Source organism: Mustelus asterias, chromosome 20 (genome assembly GCF_964213995.1).
Source record: "Mustelus asterias chromosome 20, sMusAst1.hap1.1, whole genome shotgun sequence".
NCBI classification, from domain to species: Eukaryota; Metazoa; Chordata; class Chondrichthyes; order Carcharhiniformes; family Triakidae; genus Mustelus; species Mustelus asterias.
Window position 1 is genome coordinate 80,236,446 of NC_135820.1, and position 18,815 is coordinate 80,255,260.

Below are 18,815 nucleotides of genomic sequence, written 5' to 3' on the forward strand. Positions count from 1 at the left end.
AACACTGGCGCCGGTGATTGATGGGGAATAGGCTGTTGTAGTTGAAGGAGCTGAATGTGTTACTGAGGAGTTCACGCACTGACGATTCTGCTCAAAATGATGCGACTTTAAGCTGTCTCAGTTCCTTGGCTATTCCGTGGCCTGAACCACAGGAGCAGGAGGAAGCCATTCAGCCCTCCAACCTGCTCTGCCGTACGGTGAGAACATGGCTGATCTGTACTTTAGCTCCCTCCATCTGCATTGGCTCCAGTTACATATTGAAGAGAGTGCAGGTTGGAAGCTACTTGGCTACTTGAGCTCCAGCCTGCTCCCATTCTAGCTGGTTACGAACCCGTCGTTGGCTCACTGGTTGCGAACCCGTCGTTGGCTCGCTGGCTACTGGTGGACATTGGACGTGGACAAGGCCATGGGCGCCTGTGACACTCTCAATAACCTTTCAGCAGTTTCCCTTAAGGGTCAGACACCAGCATGATAGACACTTGGGTGATGGCTGAAGAATGGAAATGCCTTCCTTTGTCTCCCCCTCTCGCCTGAGTAGGCTGGTGGGATTCTTGCCCCAAGTAGGGTGTTAGTGCTTTATCCCAGGGTGAGTCACGGGGGTGTTTTATCCCTCTGTGATGGGTCCAGACCTTCAGCTCTCGGGTGCCCAGGGAGATTTCTGATGTTGTTGCTACACTGACTCCATGTTTGTTTGATATCAGGTGGCTTGTAACGATAAGGATGAAAGCACGGGTTCAGATTTGATAGGGGAATTCACTGTTCCACTTCAGAAGCTGTTGGAAGCACAGAACCAAGTGGTGAGCCTCTCTCTAACTATCCTTATTGGCTGCCCTCTTTCCTTGTAGGTCAGCTGCTCTGACTATGATGGTGACGGCTCACATGACCTGATAGGCCTTTTTGAAACTAACTTCTCTAAACTACAGCAAGTGGAATCTGGGAGTCCGGTGAGAATTTCCTTATTTCTCTCTCTAGTCTTTACAAATGGTATATTCTTCTCTATAAAACCATTCTGGAATAACTCCGTGCTCCCTCTGTAGATGTTGATCTGTTGTTTACAGTTATTGTAAAATTAGGCAGTGTCCTTCTGTAAATTTATAATTCTCTGTTTGTGCTTTTCCCTCCCCTCCCAATGGCGCTTGTTCATGTGTACACACACACATGCACACACATGTACATGCACACACATGCATGGGCATGTGCTTTTTTCACACTTGTACTCGCACTCTCTCGTGCTCCCCCTCCAACTCTCTCCTCCTTTCTCCCTTTTGTCCTTTCCCCTTCCTCTGTTTTTATAACCCTGCAGTAAGGAGGAGGGTTGTGTCACCAACAGACACAAGCGGGCCAATTCAGCACACTTTCAGCAGGCGATGGATGCAGTTTAGTGTCTCAATCAAGGGAAGGCTGAGGAGGGAGATGAAAATCACGTTGGCATTGTTGGGGTGATGCTGGCTTTGTAAGCTTGGTATTGGCGGCGCATTGGCCCAGACCCGAAGCCGGCCATTCTGCCCATCGTAGTCATGCAGCTCAGGCGGAGGGTGACATTGTGTTGGGGCTTTTTAAAGCCTCCAGATTGTGTTAGGAAGAGAAACCAGGAGTCCCATTGATCTGAATGCTGCGTAAGAATGGATAATATGATGGAGATGAACGCTCTAACTCGAGAGATCATCATGTTTGAGCTTCTTGGGGGGGAATGGGGCAGTGCGCGTGGAAAAAGGGAAGGTTCTGAGAATATTGCCACATTAGCGACAGGATATTATTATTGTGGAGGGGGATAATTGGAGTCCAGTGATGGTCACAGATTCAGAAGGAAAGCTTGTATTGCTCTATCCAACCTGAGGAAGCCAGAGGTGAGGGGGGAGGGTCCGGTTCTGAGTGAAGTGGGGCGGCACGGTAGCACAGTGGTTAGCACTGCTGCTTCACAGCTCCAGGACCTGGGTTCGATTCCCAGTTTGGGTCACTGTCTGTGTGGAGTTTGCACATTCTCCTTGTACCTGCGTGGGTTTCCTCCGGGTGCTCCGGTTTCCTCCCACAGTCCAAAGATGTGCAGGTTAGGTTGATTGGCCATGCTAAAATTGCCCCTTAGTGTCCTGAGGTGCGTAGATTAGAGGGATTAACGGGTAAAATATGTAGGGATATGGGGGTAGGGCCTGGGTGGGATTGTGGTCGGTGCAGACTCGATGGGCCGAATGGCCTCTTTCTGTACTGTAGGGATTCTATGATTCTAAGTACTGATTGGTATGTTTCTCTCCTGAAGATCGAGTTTGACTGCATTCACCCTGAGAAGCAGAAGAAGAAGAAAAGCTACAAGAATTCTGGCGTCGTTCGGGTTCGATCCTGTAAGGTACATAAATCCTCAAACGAGTTACCTGGGAGATACCTGAATTTGTGGGACAGTTTACTCTTATAAAGGGATGCTGATTGGCTGCACTGGAGTAGGAGGTGGCCATTCAGCCCCTCAACCCTGTTACATGGGAACAGGAGACGGTGGCATAGTGGGAATGTTACTGGACAAGTAATCCCGAGGCCCAGGCTAATCCTCTGGGGACACGGGTTCAAATCCCATCACAGACGCTGGTGGAATTTATATTCAATTAATAAAAAATTAAGAGCTAATCTCACTAATAGTGATCTTGAAAACATTGCTAATTGTTGTAAAAACCCATGGGTTCACCAATGTCCTTTAGGGAAGGAAATCTGCCGTATTTACCCGGTCTGGTCTACATGTGACTGCAGAGCCACAGCAATGTGGTTGACTCTAAAATATCCTCTGAAATCCCACAGTTGTATCAAACTGCTATGAAACTGGAAGGAATGAAACCAAACAATCCACCTAGCTCTGACCTAGACACCAGAAATACAACAGGACACCCAATCCTGTCAACCCTGCAAAGCCCTCCTTAGTGGCATCTGGGGGCAAGTGCCAAAATTGGGAGAGCTGTGTCACAGGCTAGTCAAGCAACAGCCTGACAGTCATACTCACGGAATTATACATTACAGATAATGTCCCAGGCACCGCCATCACCATCCCTGGCTATGTCCTGTCACACCAGCATGGCAGATTCACCAGAGGTGGTGGCAAGTGGTATACAGTCGGGAGGGGATTGCCATGGGAGTCCTCAACATTGATTTGAGACTCCATGATGTCTCATGGTATCAAGTCAGTGGGTGAGGGACTTCATCACCCAAGAACGGCCATCACCAAGGGTGGTTTGATAGCTCCACTACTGACCAAACTGTGTGAATCCTAAAGGACATGCCTGCTGGGCTGGGTCTGCGGCAGGTGCAAACCTCACCAATCTATCTGTGGCAGATTCATCTGTCCATGACACCACTGGTCGGAGCATCGCACAGTCCTCGTGGAGACAAAAGGGTGGAATTTTCCCGTCCCGCCCACCACGGGAATCATAGTGGGCGGGGGTGGAGCATGCAACGGTCCATTGACCTTGGATTTTCCGGCCTTGGGGTGAGTGCGGCCAGAAAATCCGGCCCAAAGTCTCACCATTGAGGATGTGCTTCATTGTGTTGTTGTGTGGCTCTGTCATTGTGCTGAATGGGACAGATTTCTAACGGATATAGCAACACAAAACTGGGCAAAAAATCTGTATAGACCTGGTGAAACTACAAGACAGGACCACTTGCGTGCCAAACAGCAGAAGTGGCGATAGGCTAAGCGATCCCACAACCAACGGATCAGATCGAAGCTCTGCCATGCTGCCACATCCAGCCATGAATGGTGGTGGACAATTAAACAACTCACTAGACAGGAGGCTCCACCAATATAGAGTTTGTATGTTCCTGTCAGGATTAAAGGCAAAGTAAATAGGAATAAGGAACCTTGGGTCTCGAGGGAGATTGTAACACTGATTAAGAGGAAGAGAGAGTTGTATGAAATGTACAGGCAGCAAAGAACACATCAGATGCTCGAGGAGTATAAAAAGTGCAAGAAGCTACTTAAGAGGGAAATCAGGAGGGCTAAAAGAAGACATGAGGTTGCTTTGGCAGACAGAGTGAAGGAAAATCCAAAGAGCTTCTATAGGTATGTTAGGAGCAAAAGGATAGTGAGGGATAAATTTGGTCCTCTTGAAGACCAGAGTGGTAGACTGTGTATGGAACCAAAAGAGACGGGGGAGATACTAAATGGTTTTTTTGCATCCGTATTTACTGAGGAAACGGGCATGGAGTCTACGGAAATAGGGCAAACTGGTAGGGAGGCCATGGAACCTTTACAGATTAAAGGGGAGGAGGTGCTCGCTGTCTTGAGGCAAATCAGAGTGGATAAATCCCCAGGACCGGACAGGGTATTCCCACGGGCCTTGAGGGAAGCTAGTGTTGAACTTGCAGGGGCCCTGGCAGACATATTTAAAATGTCAGTATTCACGGGGGAGGTGCCGGATGATTGGAGGGTGGCTCATGTTGTTCCGTTGTTTAAAAAAGGTTCCAAAAGAAATCCGGGAAATTGTCAGCCAGTAAGTTTGACGTCGGTGGTGGGCAAGTTATTGGAAGGTGTGATAAGGGATAGGATCTACAAATATTTGGATAGACAGGGACTTATTAGGGAGAGTCAACATGGCTTTGTGCGTGGTAGGTCATGTTTGACCAATCTATTAGAGTTTTTCGAGGAGGTTACCAGGAAAGGGGATGAAGGGAAGGCGGTGGATGTTGTCTACCTGGATTTCAGCAAGGCCTTTGACAAGATCCCTCATGGGAGGTTAGTTAGGAAGGTTCAGTCGCTAGGTATACATGGGGAGGTAGTAAATTGGATTAGACACTGGCTCAATGGAAGAAGCCAGAGAGTGGTTGTGGAGGATTGCTTCTCTGAGTGGAGGCCTGTGACTAGTGGTGTGCCGCAGGGATCGGTGTTGGGTCCATTGTTGTTTGTCATCTATATCAATGATCTGGATGATAATGTGGTCAATTGGATCAGCAAGTTTGCTGATGATACAAAGATTGGAGGTGTAGTGGACAGTGAGGAAGGTTTTCAAAGCTTGCAGAGGGATTTGGACCAACTAGAAAAATGGGCTGAAAAATGGCAAATGGAATTTAACGCAGACAAGTGTGAGATATTGCACTTTGGAAGGACAAACCAAAGTAGAACGTACAGGGTAAATGGAGTCTGAAGAGTGCAGTTGAACAGAGGGATCTGGGAATACAGGTACAGAATTCCCTAAAAGTGACGTCACAGGTGGATAGGGTCGTAAAGAGTGCCTTTGGTACATTGGCCTTTATAAATCGGAGTATCGAGTATAAAAGTTGGAGTGTTATGGTAAGGTTATATAAGGCATTGGTGAGGCCGAATTTGGAGTATTGTGTACAGTTTTGGTCACCTAGTTACAGGAAGGATGTAAATAAGATTGAAAGAGTGCAGAGAAGGTTCACAAGCATGTTGCCGGGACTTGAGAAGCTGAGTTACAGAGAGAGATTGAATAGGTTGGGACTTTATTCCCTGGAGCGTAGAAGATTGAGGGGAGATTTGATAGAGGTGTATAAGATTTTGATGGGTATAGATAGAGTGAATGCAAGCAAGCTTTTTCCACTGAGGCTAGGGGAGAAAAAAAAACCAGAGGGCATGGGTTAAGGGTGAAAGGAGAAAAGTTTAAAGGGAATATTAGGGGGGGGCTTCTTCACGCAGAGAGTGGTGGGAGTGTGGAATGAGCTGCCGGATAAAGTGGTAAATGCGGGGTCACTTTTAACATTTAAGAAAAACTTGGACGGGTTCATGGATGAGAGGGGTGTGGAGGGATATGGTCCAAGTGCAGGCCAGTGGGACTAGGCAAAAAATGGTTCAGCACAGACAAGAAGGGCCAAAAGGCCTGTTTCTGAGCTGTAATTTTCTATGGTTCTTTGGTTCTATACCAATCCTTACCACCGAGAGGGCAGAGTCTGTGTGTATATTTAAGGCTGAGATAGATTTTTGATCAGTAAGGGAATCGACGGTTACGGGGAAGGGGTAGGAAGGTGGACACAAGGAATGTCGGATCAGTCATGATCTGATTGAATGGTGGAGCAGGCTCGAAGGGCTGAATGGCCTACTCTCCTATTTCTGATTTTATGGTAATCCTTAATGATGGAGGAGCCCAGCACATCAGTGCAAAAGACAAGGCTGAAGAATTCGCAACAATCTTCATCCAGAAGTGCCAAGTGGATGATCCATCTTGGCCTCTTCCTGAAGCCCCCAATATCACAAATGCCAGGCTTCAGTCAATTTGATTAAATCCATGTAGCATCAAGCAGTATATGAAGGCACTGGATGGGCAATAAATGCAGTCAGCAACACCCACATCCCATGATTGAATAAATAAATGTTAATGTTTAAGTATTCAGTCCCATGAGCCTATTACATAGGAGCAGGAAGAGCCCATTCTGATCCTCCAGTCTGCTCTGCCGTTCAGTGAGATTATGGCAATTTCTCGCTCCTCTTTACTCCACCGGCCTTTGCTCCAATTCTTGATACTCTGGCCCAACACAAATCTCATATCTTGCCTTGAAATGGTTAATGGGCCCCTAGTATCTACAGATTTTTCAGGGAGCCTTTGTGTGGAGGAACATAGGAATTAGGAGCAGAAGTCGGCACATTCAGCCTTTCGAGCCTGCTCCGCCATTCAATCAGATCATGGCTGATCTCTCCCTGCTCTCAAATCCACCTCCCCACCTGTTCCCCATATCCCTAATCCCTTTTTTTATATTAGGGGGAAAGATCTGCCTACTCATTTCATCTCTGTGGGGCCTAGCTCTAACCTGAGGAATCTACCCTATTTTCTGGACTCCCTGAGCATAGAATCCCTACAGTGCAGAAGGAGGCCTTTCAGCCCATCAAGTCTGCACCAACCACAATCTCACCCAGACCCTATTTCCGTAACCCCGCATATTTACCCTGCTAATCCCCCTGACACTAAGGGGCAATTTATCATGACCAAACCCCCTAACCTGTACATCTTTGGACTGTGGGAGGAAACCGGAGCACCCGGAGGAAACCCACGCAGACACGGGGAGAATGTGCAAACTCCACACTAGCAGAGGGAAGAGGTTTCCTGTCTTTACCAGATTGAATCGCCTTATCAGCAGACTGACTGTTATGAGTTGTACTAATTCCACCTTGTTTAATTTCACAGATAGAGACGGATTACTCTTTCCTGGATTACGTTATGGGAGGCTGTCAGATCAATTTCACAGTGAGTAAATTTCACTGGTGGTTTGCGTGAGTTTGATCTCAGCAGGATGCTGGTTTGGAGGGTGTGCAGCCCTCCAATGTGTCTCGCTCTGCCTGTGATTATCCCTGGGAGCCGGGACGTAACACTACACGGGCCCTAAGGAAGGTTCGAGGCTGAAACTGTTAATAGTTTTTTGTGCGTCAGTTGATACTGTCCCCCTGCTGCTGCCTTCCGTATTCTAAAGTTAGACTTCTGTACAGGAGAGAACAGGATCCTTAAGAGGAAATCTAATTATTACCCGAGTGTTCAAATCGCAACTTGCTGCTTTCAGGTGAATTCAGTTGGAGAAAAAAACACACAATAAATTTTTATCAGTTAAGGTGCTTGTAAAGCTGTCAGATTGTCAATGAAATGCACCTGGTTGAGGCAAGGAAACCTGACGTCCATGCCTGGTCTGGGCTTATCAGCGACTACAATTCCACACCATTGCATTGACTCTTCCCTCTGAAGTTACCGAGCAAGCCCCAATTGGCTCACTGCCATCTTCAGAGCGCGGCGCTCGCTACCAGGAAGGACGTTTTTAAAAAAATGTCAATCGAGTTGATTGAGAGGCAGATACAGAGGGACAGTTTTTTACATTGCAGGTTTTATTTGATTTAAGAAGTATTGATTTGTATTGTGTGAAGGACATGAACACGCTTGGCCACTGGAGGGCTGAGCTGAACAGAAGGAGCAGTATATTTGCTTTCCAGCTGACTGAGGAAGAGTCAGAATTGATTAGTCGAGATACTGCCATAGAGTCATACAGGTTTACATCATGGAAACAGGCCCTTCGGCCCAACTTGTCCATGCCGCCCTTTTTTTTTAAACCCCTAAGCTAATCCCAATTGCCCGCATTTGGCCCATATCCCTCGATACCCATCGTATCCATGTAACCATCTAAATGCTTTTTAAAAGACAAAATTGTACCCGCCTCTACTGCTACCTCTGGCAGCTTGTTCCAGACACTCACCACCCTCTGTGTGAAAAAATTGCCCCTCGGCCCTTTTGTATCTCTCCCCTCTCACCTTAAACCTATGCCCTCTAGTTTTAGACTCCCCTACCTTTGGGAAAAGATATTGACTATCTAGGTGATCTGTGTCCCTCATTATTTTATAGACCTCTATAAGGTCACCCCTCAGCCTCCTATGCTCCAGAGAAAAAAGTCCCAGTCTATCCAGCCTCTCCTTATAGCTCAATCCATCAAGTCCCGGTAGCATCCTAGTAAATCTTTTCTGCACTCTTTCTAGTTTAATAATATCCTTTCTATAATAGGGTGACCAGAATTGCACACGGTATTCCAAGTGTGGCCTTACCAATGTCTTGTACAACTTCAACAAGACGTCCCAACTCCTGTATTCAATGTTCTGACCGATGAAACCAAGCATGCCGAATGCCTTCTTCACCACTCTGTCCACCTGTGACTCCACTTTCAAGGAGCTATGAACATGTACCCCTAGATCTTTGTTCTGTAACTCTTTCCAACGCCCTACCATTAACTGAGTAAGTCCTGCCCTAGTTCAATCTACCAAAATGCATCACCTCTCATTTGTCTAAATTAAACTCCATCTGCCATTTGTCAGCCCACTGGCCCAATTGATCAAGATCCCGCTGCAATTGGAGATAACTTTCTTCACTGTCCACTATGTCACCAACCTTAGTGTCATCTGCAAACTTACTAACCATGCCTCCTATATTCTCATCCAAATCATTAATATAAATGACAAGTAACAGTGGACCCAGCACTGATCCCTGAGGCACTTTCCCTAATCAAAAGTGCAACTCCCCCTCCTCTCTTACCTCCTGCTCTATCTTTCCTATAGCATCTGTACCCGACAGTGACAACAGTGCGTAAAAAGAAAGATGGTCAACATGTTCGGTGGACCGCCCCTACTGTGAGAACTGGTATCTTCCTGTGAGAGAGTGTGAATCTCTCTCTCTCAGGTGTTGCTTGACCTGTGTATTTGTGGCAGCTTTTATTTTGGACTGCAGTGGTGTCGAAAGGTGTGGTTAAAAATGGACCACATCAAACTTCAAGTTCATTCAGTCCTTGCCTCTATAAAATCATTCGATTTATATTTATTGTGAAATAGTAAACCATAGATCAATGTGGAAGGAAAGAGAATTGGTTTGATGGGCATTGGAAGGTGAAAATCTGAGGAACTGCAGCACCACCGCAGGTGGGAGGGTATAATTACAATGTGACATGTTTACATTGGCAATTCCATTACAAATGTGAACATTGGAGTGTTGACAACAGCAAGTTTTGTAAATGGGGCGTGTAGATGGACTTGCAAGTTTTTTTTTAATGGGATAATGTTTCTTGCTTTGTCCTTTTTATTAAACGTGCTTTACAATTTCTCCCTCTTGCAGGTTGGTGTTGACTTCACTGGGTCCAATGGAGATCCCCGCTCACCAGACTCGCTGCATTACATCAGCCCAAGTGGAGTCAATGAGTACCTGACTGCCATCTGGTCTGTCGGGCAGGTTGTGCAGGATTACGATACGTAAGATTCTTCGCTCTGTTCCATTTTTTTTCAAAGCATTCCTGGTAGTGAAATGAGCAATGGGCTGTCTGCATCTCGCTTTGCCTCATCACACTCTTCTCCCTGTTTCCACAGAGATAAACTCTTCCCTGCGTTTGGATTTGGTGCGCAAGTCCCCCCGACATGGCAGGTAAGAGCCCCGAGAGCCACAGTCCCGGGCTGCGGCTCGGAGCGCCGTGTCCCGGGCTGCGGCTCGGAGCGCCGTGTCCCGGGCTGCGGCTCGGAGCGCCGTGTCCCGGGCTGCGGCTCGGAGCGCCGTGTCCCGGGCTGTGTGAGCATTATTATAGATGCTGTTTGACTTTCCCCAAATCAGAACATAGAACAGTACAGCACAGAACAGGCCCTTCGGCCCACAATGTTGTGCCGATCTTTATCTGAAATCAGCATCTGCTTTTGATTGGTGTTCATTAAGATTTCACAAGGCATTTATCATGTAGGAACTTACAGTTAACTCATAATGTGGACGGCGCGGTGGCACAGTGGTTAGCACTACTGCCTCATAGCACCATGGACCAGGGTTCAATTCTAGCCTCAGGTCACTGTCTGTGTGGAGTTTGCACGTTCTCCCCGTGTCTGTGTGGGTTTCCTCCGGGTGCTTTGGTTTCCTCCCACAGCCCAAAGATGTTTGTGTTAGGTGGATTGGCCATGCTAAATTGCCCTTGGTGTCAGGGGGACTAGCTAGGGTAAATGCATGGGGTTATGGGGATAGGGCCTGGGTGGGATTGTGGTTGGTACAGACTCGATGGGCTGAATGGCCTCCTTCTGCACTGTAAGATTCTTTGAAACCTATGTGAAACATATCACCATGGACCAGGGTTCGGTTCCCGGCTTACATGTGGAGTTTACACGTTCTCCCCGTGTCTGCGTGGGTTTCCTCCGCGTGCTCCGGTTTGCTCCCACACTCCAAAGATGTGAAGGTTGGGTGGGTTGGCCATGATAAATGTGTGGGGATTGGGGATGGGGGGGGGGGGGGGGGAGGAGGGGGCCTGGATAAGATGCTATGTCAGAGAGTTGGTGCAGACTCAATGGGCCGAATGGGCTCTTCTGCACTGTAGGGATTCTGTGAATGCCTACCCTGTGCTGTATGTGTTATAAATTTACTGTATCCGAGTCCCACATACTGGACCTGCAATTTCGCAGTATTGAAATTAACACTTTTACCTGCACTGTCTATTGGTTGAGCGTGCAATCTTAAAGTTTGCTCAGCCTGCTTTTCCTCCCACAGTGCACACAGGTGTGCAGTCACCTAACATCACCTCCATGATCTGTCCAGTCTGGTTTGCTCTTTGTAATCTTCACCGTGTGGGACTTTTCTGAAGCCCCAATGACCCCGGGTATCTCTGTTCTTCTGGAAAGTGACTGGTTCTGAAGCAGCTGTCACTTCCTCCAGCAGAGAAGCTACCTCAGCGAGTGAAGATCAGGCACTTTGGGCCAGACCCAGAGGTGGCTAGTCCCTGGATCTCTATCGCAGAGGGACCTGGTTGTGACGTAATTTGGACTGGTGTCACTTTACGCTGTTGATCCAAGAGTGAGAGCAATGGAGCCTGAAACCATTGGGTAGTGTAGGACATTCACCCAGAGAGAAGGAGCAACACAAGTGGCAAAAACACAACAGCTGAGGAAATTTCAGTAAGGAACGTTTTAAATCTAATTGTTATTTTCTACTTTTCTCAGGTATCCCATGAGTTTTCCTTGAATTTCAATTCCAACAACCCATACTGCCAAGGTAGGAAATTTCTCCATCAATCCGAAGTAGAATCGGGTTACTGACAGTATGGGGAAAGGACAAATGTTTCCTGCACAGTGTATCCTCCTGCTTAATCCTGGCAAACCTGTATTTCCAGATTAGGTTTCATTCCGTTCTGTGCCACCTGAGTATCACGGAAGGAGCCACATATATTCCACATTGGAACATAGGAACAGGAATAGCCTGTTCCACCATTCAGTCTGAAATGGGCACCCACTTATCGTCCTAGACTCTCCCACAAGGGGCAACAACCTCTCAGCATCTACCCTGTCAAGCCCCCTGAGAATCCCATATGTCTCAATAAGGTCGCCTCTCATTCTTCTCAGTTCCAATGAGCACAGACCCAACTTACTCAACTTCTTCTCATAAGAAAATCCCTCCCTACCCGGGATCGACCTAGTGAACCTTCTCTGGATTGCCTCCAACGCCAGTATATCTTTCCTTAGATAAGGGACCTAAACTGTCCACCGTATTCCAGGTGTGATCTAACTAGTGTGATCTAACTAGTGCCATCTAACTAGTTTTAGCCAGACTTCCCAATTTTTATACTCCATTCCCTTTGGAATAAATAGCCATGATGTAGAGATGCCGGTGTTGAACTGGGGTGAGGTTTCAGAGCCTTGCTCCTTCATCAGGTGAGTGTGGATTTGTCTCACCTGATGAAGGAGTAGCGCTCTGAAAGCTCGTGATTCCAAATAAACCTGTTGGACTTTAACCTGGTGTTGTGAGACTTCTTACTTTGGAATAAAGACCAGCATTCAATTTCCCTTCCATATTACCTGCTGTACTTGCAAGCCAGCTGTTTGTGATTTATGCACGAGGACCCCCCAATCCCTCTGAGCTGCAGCTTTCTGCAGCCTTTCTCCATTTAAATAATGTTCAGCTCCTTTATTCTTCCTACCAAAGTGCAGAACTTAACATTTTCCTGCATTACATTCCATCTGCCAAGTTTTTACCCACTCACCTAACCTGTCTATGTTCCTCTGTAGACTCCTTCCACCTGTTTTCGTGTGTATTCACTTCCCTCCTTCAAATGATAAATATTGTAAATAATTCTGGCCCCAGCACTGATCCCTGTAACACTATGCTAGTTACAGTTTGCCGTCCTGAAAATACCCCGCTTATCCCAACTCTGTCTTCTACCAGTTAGCCAATCCTCTATTCATGCTAATATACTACCTCCAACACCATGGGCTCTTATCCTATTAAGTAGCCTTTTGTACTATACCTCATCAAATGCTTTTAGGAAATCCAAGCATATTACATCTACTAGTTCCCCTTTATTCTGCTCGTTACCACCTCAAAGAATTCCAATAGACTTGTCAGGCCTGATTTTCGCACCATGAAGCCATGCTGACTGTGCTTGATAATACTATGTATTTCTAAATATTCTGCTATTACATCCTTTATAATGGACTCTTTTGCCCCTTGTAGTTAGTATTTTTGGAATATTATTTGTCTTCCACCGTGAAGACTGACGCAAAGTATTTGTTTAACTCCCCTGTCATTTCCTGGTTCCCCATTATTATTTCCCCAGTCTCATTCTCGAAGGGACCGGTGCTCACTTGGGCCTCTCTCTTCCTTTTTTATATATTTAAAAAAACTCTTGCTGTCTGTTTTATATCATTTGCTAGTTTTGACCCAAGCGTTGGATTTGACCTTAGTGCAGTGCTATTTGAGTTGGATGAACAATGCGCTCTCTCTATTAACAGGTGTGCAGGGTATTATTGATGCGTACCGCAATGCCATTGTCAACGTGAAACTCTACGGACCAACCAACTTCTCCCCCATTATTACTCACGTGTCCCAATTTGCTGCAGCTTCCACTCAGCAAGCGACTGCTGGGGTAAGTATCGAGAGCACGGCGCAGAGCGGGCAGCGAGGGGCAATGCCAGATCTGTGCAGAGAAAGCTCTCTCTCCACACAACCTGCCTGCTTTACAACGAAGGGCTGGGATTGGTCGTCTGAGTATTGATGGTGAAAGAGCGATTCGATCGAGGTGTTCAAAGTCCTGAGTAAATAAAGAGAGACGCACTCTGACATGAGGGTCAGTAACTAGAGGACAACAGATTTAATGTTATTGGTAAAAGGTGCGGAGGGTAGATGAGTATCACGTTCCCCAGTAAGTTGTTGTGATCTAGAATGTGCTGTTTGGGTGATGGAAGCAGATTCAATCGTAACTTTCAAAAGAGAATAGGATTTATTTCGATTCATTCCTGGGATATGAGCATCACTGACAAAGCCAGCATTGCTCATTTATCCTCAATATGCATTAATAAATGGCAGCTGTAGATGCGGAGAGGCTGGGGGCTCCCCCCTCTTCCCCTCCTCCACGCCAACAGCAACATGGAGAAGAGGCAGTATTGAGGTTGGAATGTCGCGAGGCTGTCATTGGCAGACAGCTGGTGTCGAATGTTTGCCAAGGTACTCGGTTTTATTGTGAGGAAAGGTACTTGTTGTCTTGGAGATATTTCTCCAACCCAATTGTCCGTGCGTATCAGGGACTGCGGTGACTAGTTTGACAATTTTGAAACATGTTAGATTGAAACCCTATTAAGTTTACGGGGTGTGGGCGTCGCTGGCTGGGCCAGCATGTGTTGCCCATCCCCAGCTGATCTTGAGAAGCTGGTGTCTGGTCTATAGGTGACTCCAGTCCTGCATGACTCGGAGGTGGTGGTGTTCTCATATCTCTGCTGCCTTCGTTCTTCTAAGTAGCAGAACTCCTGATCTTGTCTTTGGAAGGTGGTGTTGAAGGAGCCTTGGCAAGTTGCTGTAGTGATCCTCTTGACCAATAGGTCAGTCATAAAGAGGAGGTCTAGGTTTTGATTAATGGATTGGGCTTGTCCACACCCCAATGAACACGGTCCAGCAGGGACCTGCCATCATTCCGAGACTATAATTGAGTTCTCTGCTGGGATGGCGCGATTACCTCCAGTGGGTATGGCCTGCAGTTAGTGGAGGGATCCAGGGTGGGGGGGCTGGGGTGAGGTGAGCCTCACCAATAATGCTCCCTCCCACCCCACAACCCATTGCAAGGCTGTCTCTGGGGGTGTACAGAAATGACAGGATGCGATGGCCTCCACAGTTGAATAGTTGCACAACACTCTGTTGTTGAACAGCCTGCTTGGAATGAAGGACTGGAGGGTGTTCACCTGTGAAACTGACCCCCCCCGAACTTCCCTCCATCCTCATAAAAGCTATCCCTGGGTGAAACAAGGGAGGCAGGTTTGTGGGATCTTCCTGTGCATGTAATGCTGATAATGGCAGGCTGTTTCTGATTTCTTCCCCTGCAGCAATATTACGTTCTGTTAATTATCACTGATGGGGAGATCACTGATCTGGATCAGACGAGGAACGCCATTGTGGAAGCCTCAAAGTTACCCATGTCCATCATCATTGTTGGCGTGGGCAGCGCAGATTTCAAAGCCATGGAGTTTCTTGACGGTGATGATGGGGTCCTGAAGTCACTGACCGGAGAGCCGGTCGTCAGGGACATTGTGCAATTTGTGCCCTTCCGACAGTTTCAAAATGTAAGTACAACAGCCTGGAGGTTAGAGCATTGGCAGAGTTACAGCCAGCCTCTGGGGAGTCTCTGATAATCTAACCACGTACCTTCACTCAGTGCGTCGGTGGGGTTGTGATTCCAAGTTCCACTCCAAGATACAGACTGACACTCGGCACATTGAGCTAGGCCCTTTCTGTTCATTCCGTCCCCCTCAGTGGGAAGGCCGATCATCGGGGCTGATTGGTATATGGATCAGAGAGGAGTTGAGGAATAACCAGAGGGTGGTGGGAGTCTGGAACCCGCTGCCTGAAAGGATGGCAGAACACAGCCGCACTTGGAAATGCGTGTGCTGAAACAGCACAAGCTGCGAAGTGGAATTCGGCTGTCTAACTGGTTTAGGCTAGTATAGACACAGTGGGCTGAATGGTGGTCTCTGTACCTTTAATCTTTCTTGTTCCTGTGTCCTGGGGAGTTATCCCCAATGTCCTGTGCAATATTTACCCATTCACAACATGAGTGAAGTATTTGGGGATTAGCACCACTGCCTCACAGCGCCAGGGACCCAGATTCGATTCCGACCTTGGGTAACGTCTGTGTGGAGTTTGCACAAACCACCCAACTATTGTAATCCCATTTTCCAGCAGCACGCATTTCCACTCCACACTGTTTTATCTAAAGTAATTTCTTATTTTTTCCATTAGCGATTGTTCTATATTCATGATTCTTGTCCTAGCAGACTTGTGGAATATCTCTGAACGGGACTGTGTCTGTTGTGAGATTGTGGGGATTGAGGAGATACTGTGTGAAGTCCTGTCTCCCTATCGACGGTCATGCTGACTTTCATTTCTCCTTTCTCTTTCCACATTCTTTCTCAGGCCCCCAAGGAAGCCCTGGCCCAGTCTGTCCTGGCTGAGGTGCCCAAGCAGTTGGTGTCTTACTTCAAGATGAGAAAGCTGGCACCAGTCAACCCCCCGAAACCGGCCCAGTAACCGTGACCAGACATATTCGATACTGCGTTCAGTACCGTACCAACACCCTCTTCACCTCTGTGCACCACCCACACAGCCTCATTAGGACTCTGATACCAGCCATTGGGCCAATATCTCTCTCTCTGGTAACTGATGCATGCGCACAAGCGCACACACAAGCAGACCCAACATTTGAGAGTCCTACAGGTTGTAGAAGAATTTTCTTCAATGTTTGATCTTGGTGCAGAAAATTCAAAATTAATTTTCCATAAATATCCTGTGTGAACTACAGGGTGCCTGTGTCTGCTCACTGGATATCCAGGAGGACTCGGTGGATACCCTGGAGGATTGGCAATGCTACCATCCACATGACCTAACTACTAACCTACCTTAACCGACTTAGAAACATAATCTTTTACAGCCCAGTGTTAGGGGGAGGAGGGTGAGGGGCGAAGCGAACCGTGCAGTTAATCCTGGGCCCATCTCTCAGTATAAGATGTTTGAAGATCTTCCAATGTAACCCACCTGACTATGTTCCTTGATTCCACCTCCACCCCCAGCATGTTGCTTGCCTTTTAACTCCAGCCAGGACACACAAAACCCAGCTCCACGGTGGGCTTGTGAGACAGGCAATCCTCACAGTTTGTGTCGGCCTGGGTCTGGATTCACACCAGGTTCAGGTGGGACCAGGAGTGCACCGGCCTGACCTGTGATGTGCTTTGTCTTCTCCTGGGTCGCTGGGTTGGCTGTGCCCATCACTGCGCTAGAACACTGTTAAAGCAAGTATTGACTCACACTGTCAATGAATCCTCTGCTGCCTTGTATAACTAACTTCCAAAGCTTTATTAACTAGTATAACAAGCACTTTATATAATTATCCTTATTAGAGTATGCAGGTCACATAATCAACTTGCCATCAGTGGCAGTCACTTTTAGAATGCTTTGCATGTTACTGTAAAGGGTGAATGTATTGAGGATGCTGCCTTCCGCAAACATGTTACTTTTCTAACTTGTATTTCCAGCTGCTTTTATTGGTGGATCAAACTGGGATTTTGTTTAAACATTGTCTTCTGCCAGTTTCACTGCTTTCTGATCCTTCTGTCAGTGGGCACCGCTCAATGTTTGACTATTGGCAGGTTAAGGATGAAGAAATTGTCTAAAATACCTTGGACAGGAAACAAAAATGTATTTTTTTTTGTCCCTTGAAATGTCTGTCAATTTTTTTACTTTGAATACACTGTTTTTGTACCTTATGCAACGTTAAAATGCAAAACGATCATTTTCTACTAAGGATCGGTGGGATGGCTGTGTCAAAGCAGAGATGGGAAGTGATCCCAATTTGCCAAAATGAATAGTTGGAATGTTTCCCATTTGACTTTCCACAGGAGGAAGACTCTTGCCACCTTTCCCTGGAGTGGTAGGGTCTCCTCCAACAGCTCCCCCTTGTATCGGCAGAACCTGCGAATGAGTTAGTTAAGTCTGCAGTCAGCCCTCGCTTGTCCCGCCCCCTCCCAACATAAAACCCTAACCCTTTAGTGGATACCCTAATACATTAGTGGATTACATTAGGCCAGTACTGTTATTGCAAAAGTCCACAGTGAGTGTTACCAGTGACTTGCCCTTCATAAACTGGCACGCTTCGTGCTGACTGCCCCAGCCGCTTTCGCAATGATTGTATCAATTTATCCCACACCTTCGTCCACCTTGAGCAGCTTGTGGAGCTGGACCATGATCACTTGGTCAGTCTGAGGTGGTCAGGACAGGAATGCAGAGTGCACAGGAGCTCTGATAGAACACACAGCATTCACTGAGGAGCTGCTCACTTCTGTGAGGTTTAACTAAGGACACTTGAAACAGTTTGTATCCGTTAGTGTTTCCTACTGAGCCCCCTCCTCTCTTTCTCCCCCCCCTCCCCCCCCTGTTCTGTCTGGTTTGCCGTCTCTCCCCTTGCTGGGCCTGGTGCTTTCACATGGTGAAGCCATACCCCCCCCGCCCCCCTGTTCAGCCTGTCACTAAATGTTCTTCCAGCTTCACATTACACACTTCAGAGGCAGCAGGCACAGGCCACACAGTCTATTTCAATGAAAAGTTTCCTCGCTTACCGTGGGGCACGAGACATACTCCAGTGTCCTGTGACCCGGCCAGATTCTTTTCTTTGCTAAATATTTGAATGTTTGTGCCTCAGCTGGTGTTTGGAAACGGCAGAATCTCTGTTCTTTAAAGGAGGCGCGTATTCTGCCAATATCTAATTTGGGATATCTGTGCAGTGAGCGTTTTGATCCTCCACTTCCCGTTCTGCCGAGGTGGATATAGAGCTCTTGGAGTGTCACTGCTCACAGATCTCCTAATGTCACTGTTCCTGTTGGGGGATCATGCGGAATCTATTGCCGTGTGATCCCCCAGCACATGCTGCAGCTGTTAAAATCCAGCAGCTGCTTAGATTCCAAGTGGGTCGCTGCCCCCTACACACACACACACCCACCCACACCCCCCAAACACACACCCCCACCCCCCACACACACACACCCCACCCACACCCCCCCCACACACACCCCCACCCACACACTGTCCAACTCTGTCATTCGCACTCCTTCAACTGGAGTGAAACAATGTGAAGTTTATGTAGAGACCGTTTCACTCCAGGATAATGACCTCTCATCTACTCCATTGCTGTCTTTACAGAGATGGGACAATCTGTCTGAGAGAGCCTGTGCTTGGAACTCTCTGCAGTTTATACCCAACACCATTTATCCAGTTTTAGTCCCACGATTTCTAATTGCTTGTGCAGCTGCCAAATCGCGGAGTGGAAACGTGTCATTTATCGTACGTACCCGTACAAAATAGTTCATGAAATTCTAACCG

At 47.3% G+C, this 18,815-nt stretch overlaps 1 protein-coding gene across 10 annotated transcripts in view; it reads left to right on the top strand.

Annotated features, from left to right (window-relative positions):
• The window catches only part of LOC144508681 (copine-1-like), a 102,191-nt gene extending 84,982 nt beyond the window's left edge, over positions 1–17,209 (top strand). For 5 of the 10 annotated variants that reach the window (XM_078236934.1, XM_078236940.1, XM_078236942.1 and 2 more), the window contains 9 exons: positions 846–944; positions 2,255–2,341; positions 7,110–7,169; positions 9,561–9,694; positions 9,809–9,863; positions 11,408–11,459; positions 13,193–13,326; positions 14,774–15,010; positions 15,861–17,205. In XM_078236934.1, coding sequence (XP_078093060.1) covers positions 846–944; positions 2,255–2,341; positions 7,110–7,169; positions 9,561–9,694; positions 9,809–9,863; positions 11,408–11,459; positions 13,193–13,326; positions 14,774–15,010; positions 15,861–15,974 — 972 coding nt within the window. In that variant the 3' untranslated portion in view covers positions 15,975–17,205. Of the gene's footprint in view, positions 1–701; positions 798–845; positions 945–2,254; positions 2,342–7,109; positions 7,170–9,560; positions 9,695–9,808; positions 9,864–11,407; positions 11,460–13,192; positions 13,327–14,773; positions 15,011–15,860 lie in introns of all 10 variants that reach the window. The other 5 variants (XM_078236943.1, XM_078236935.1, XM_078236944.1 and 2 more) reach the window with 3 other exon arrangements.
• Positions 17,210–18,815: the final 1,606 nt, after the last annotated feature.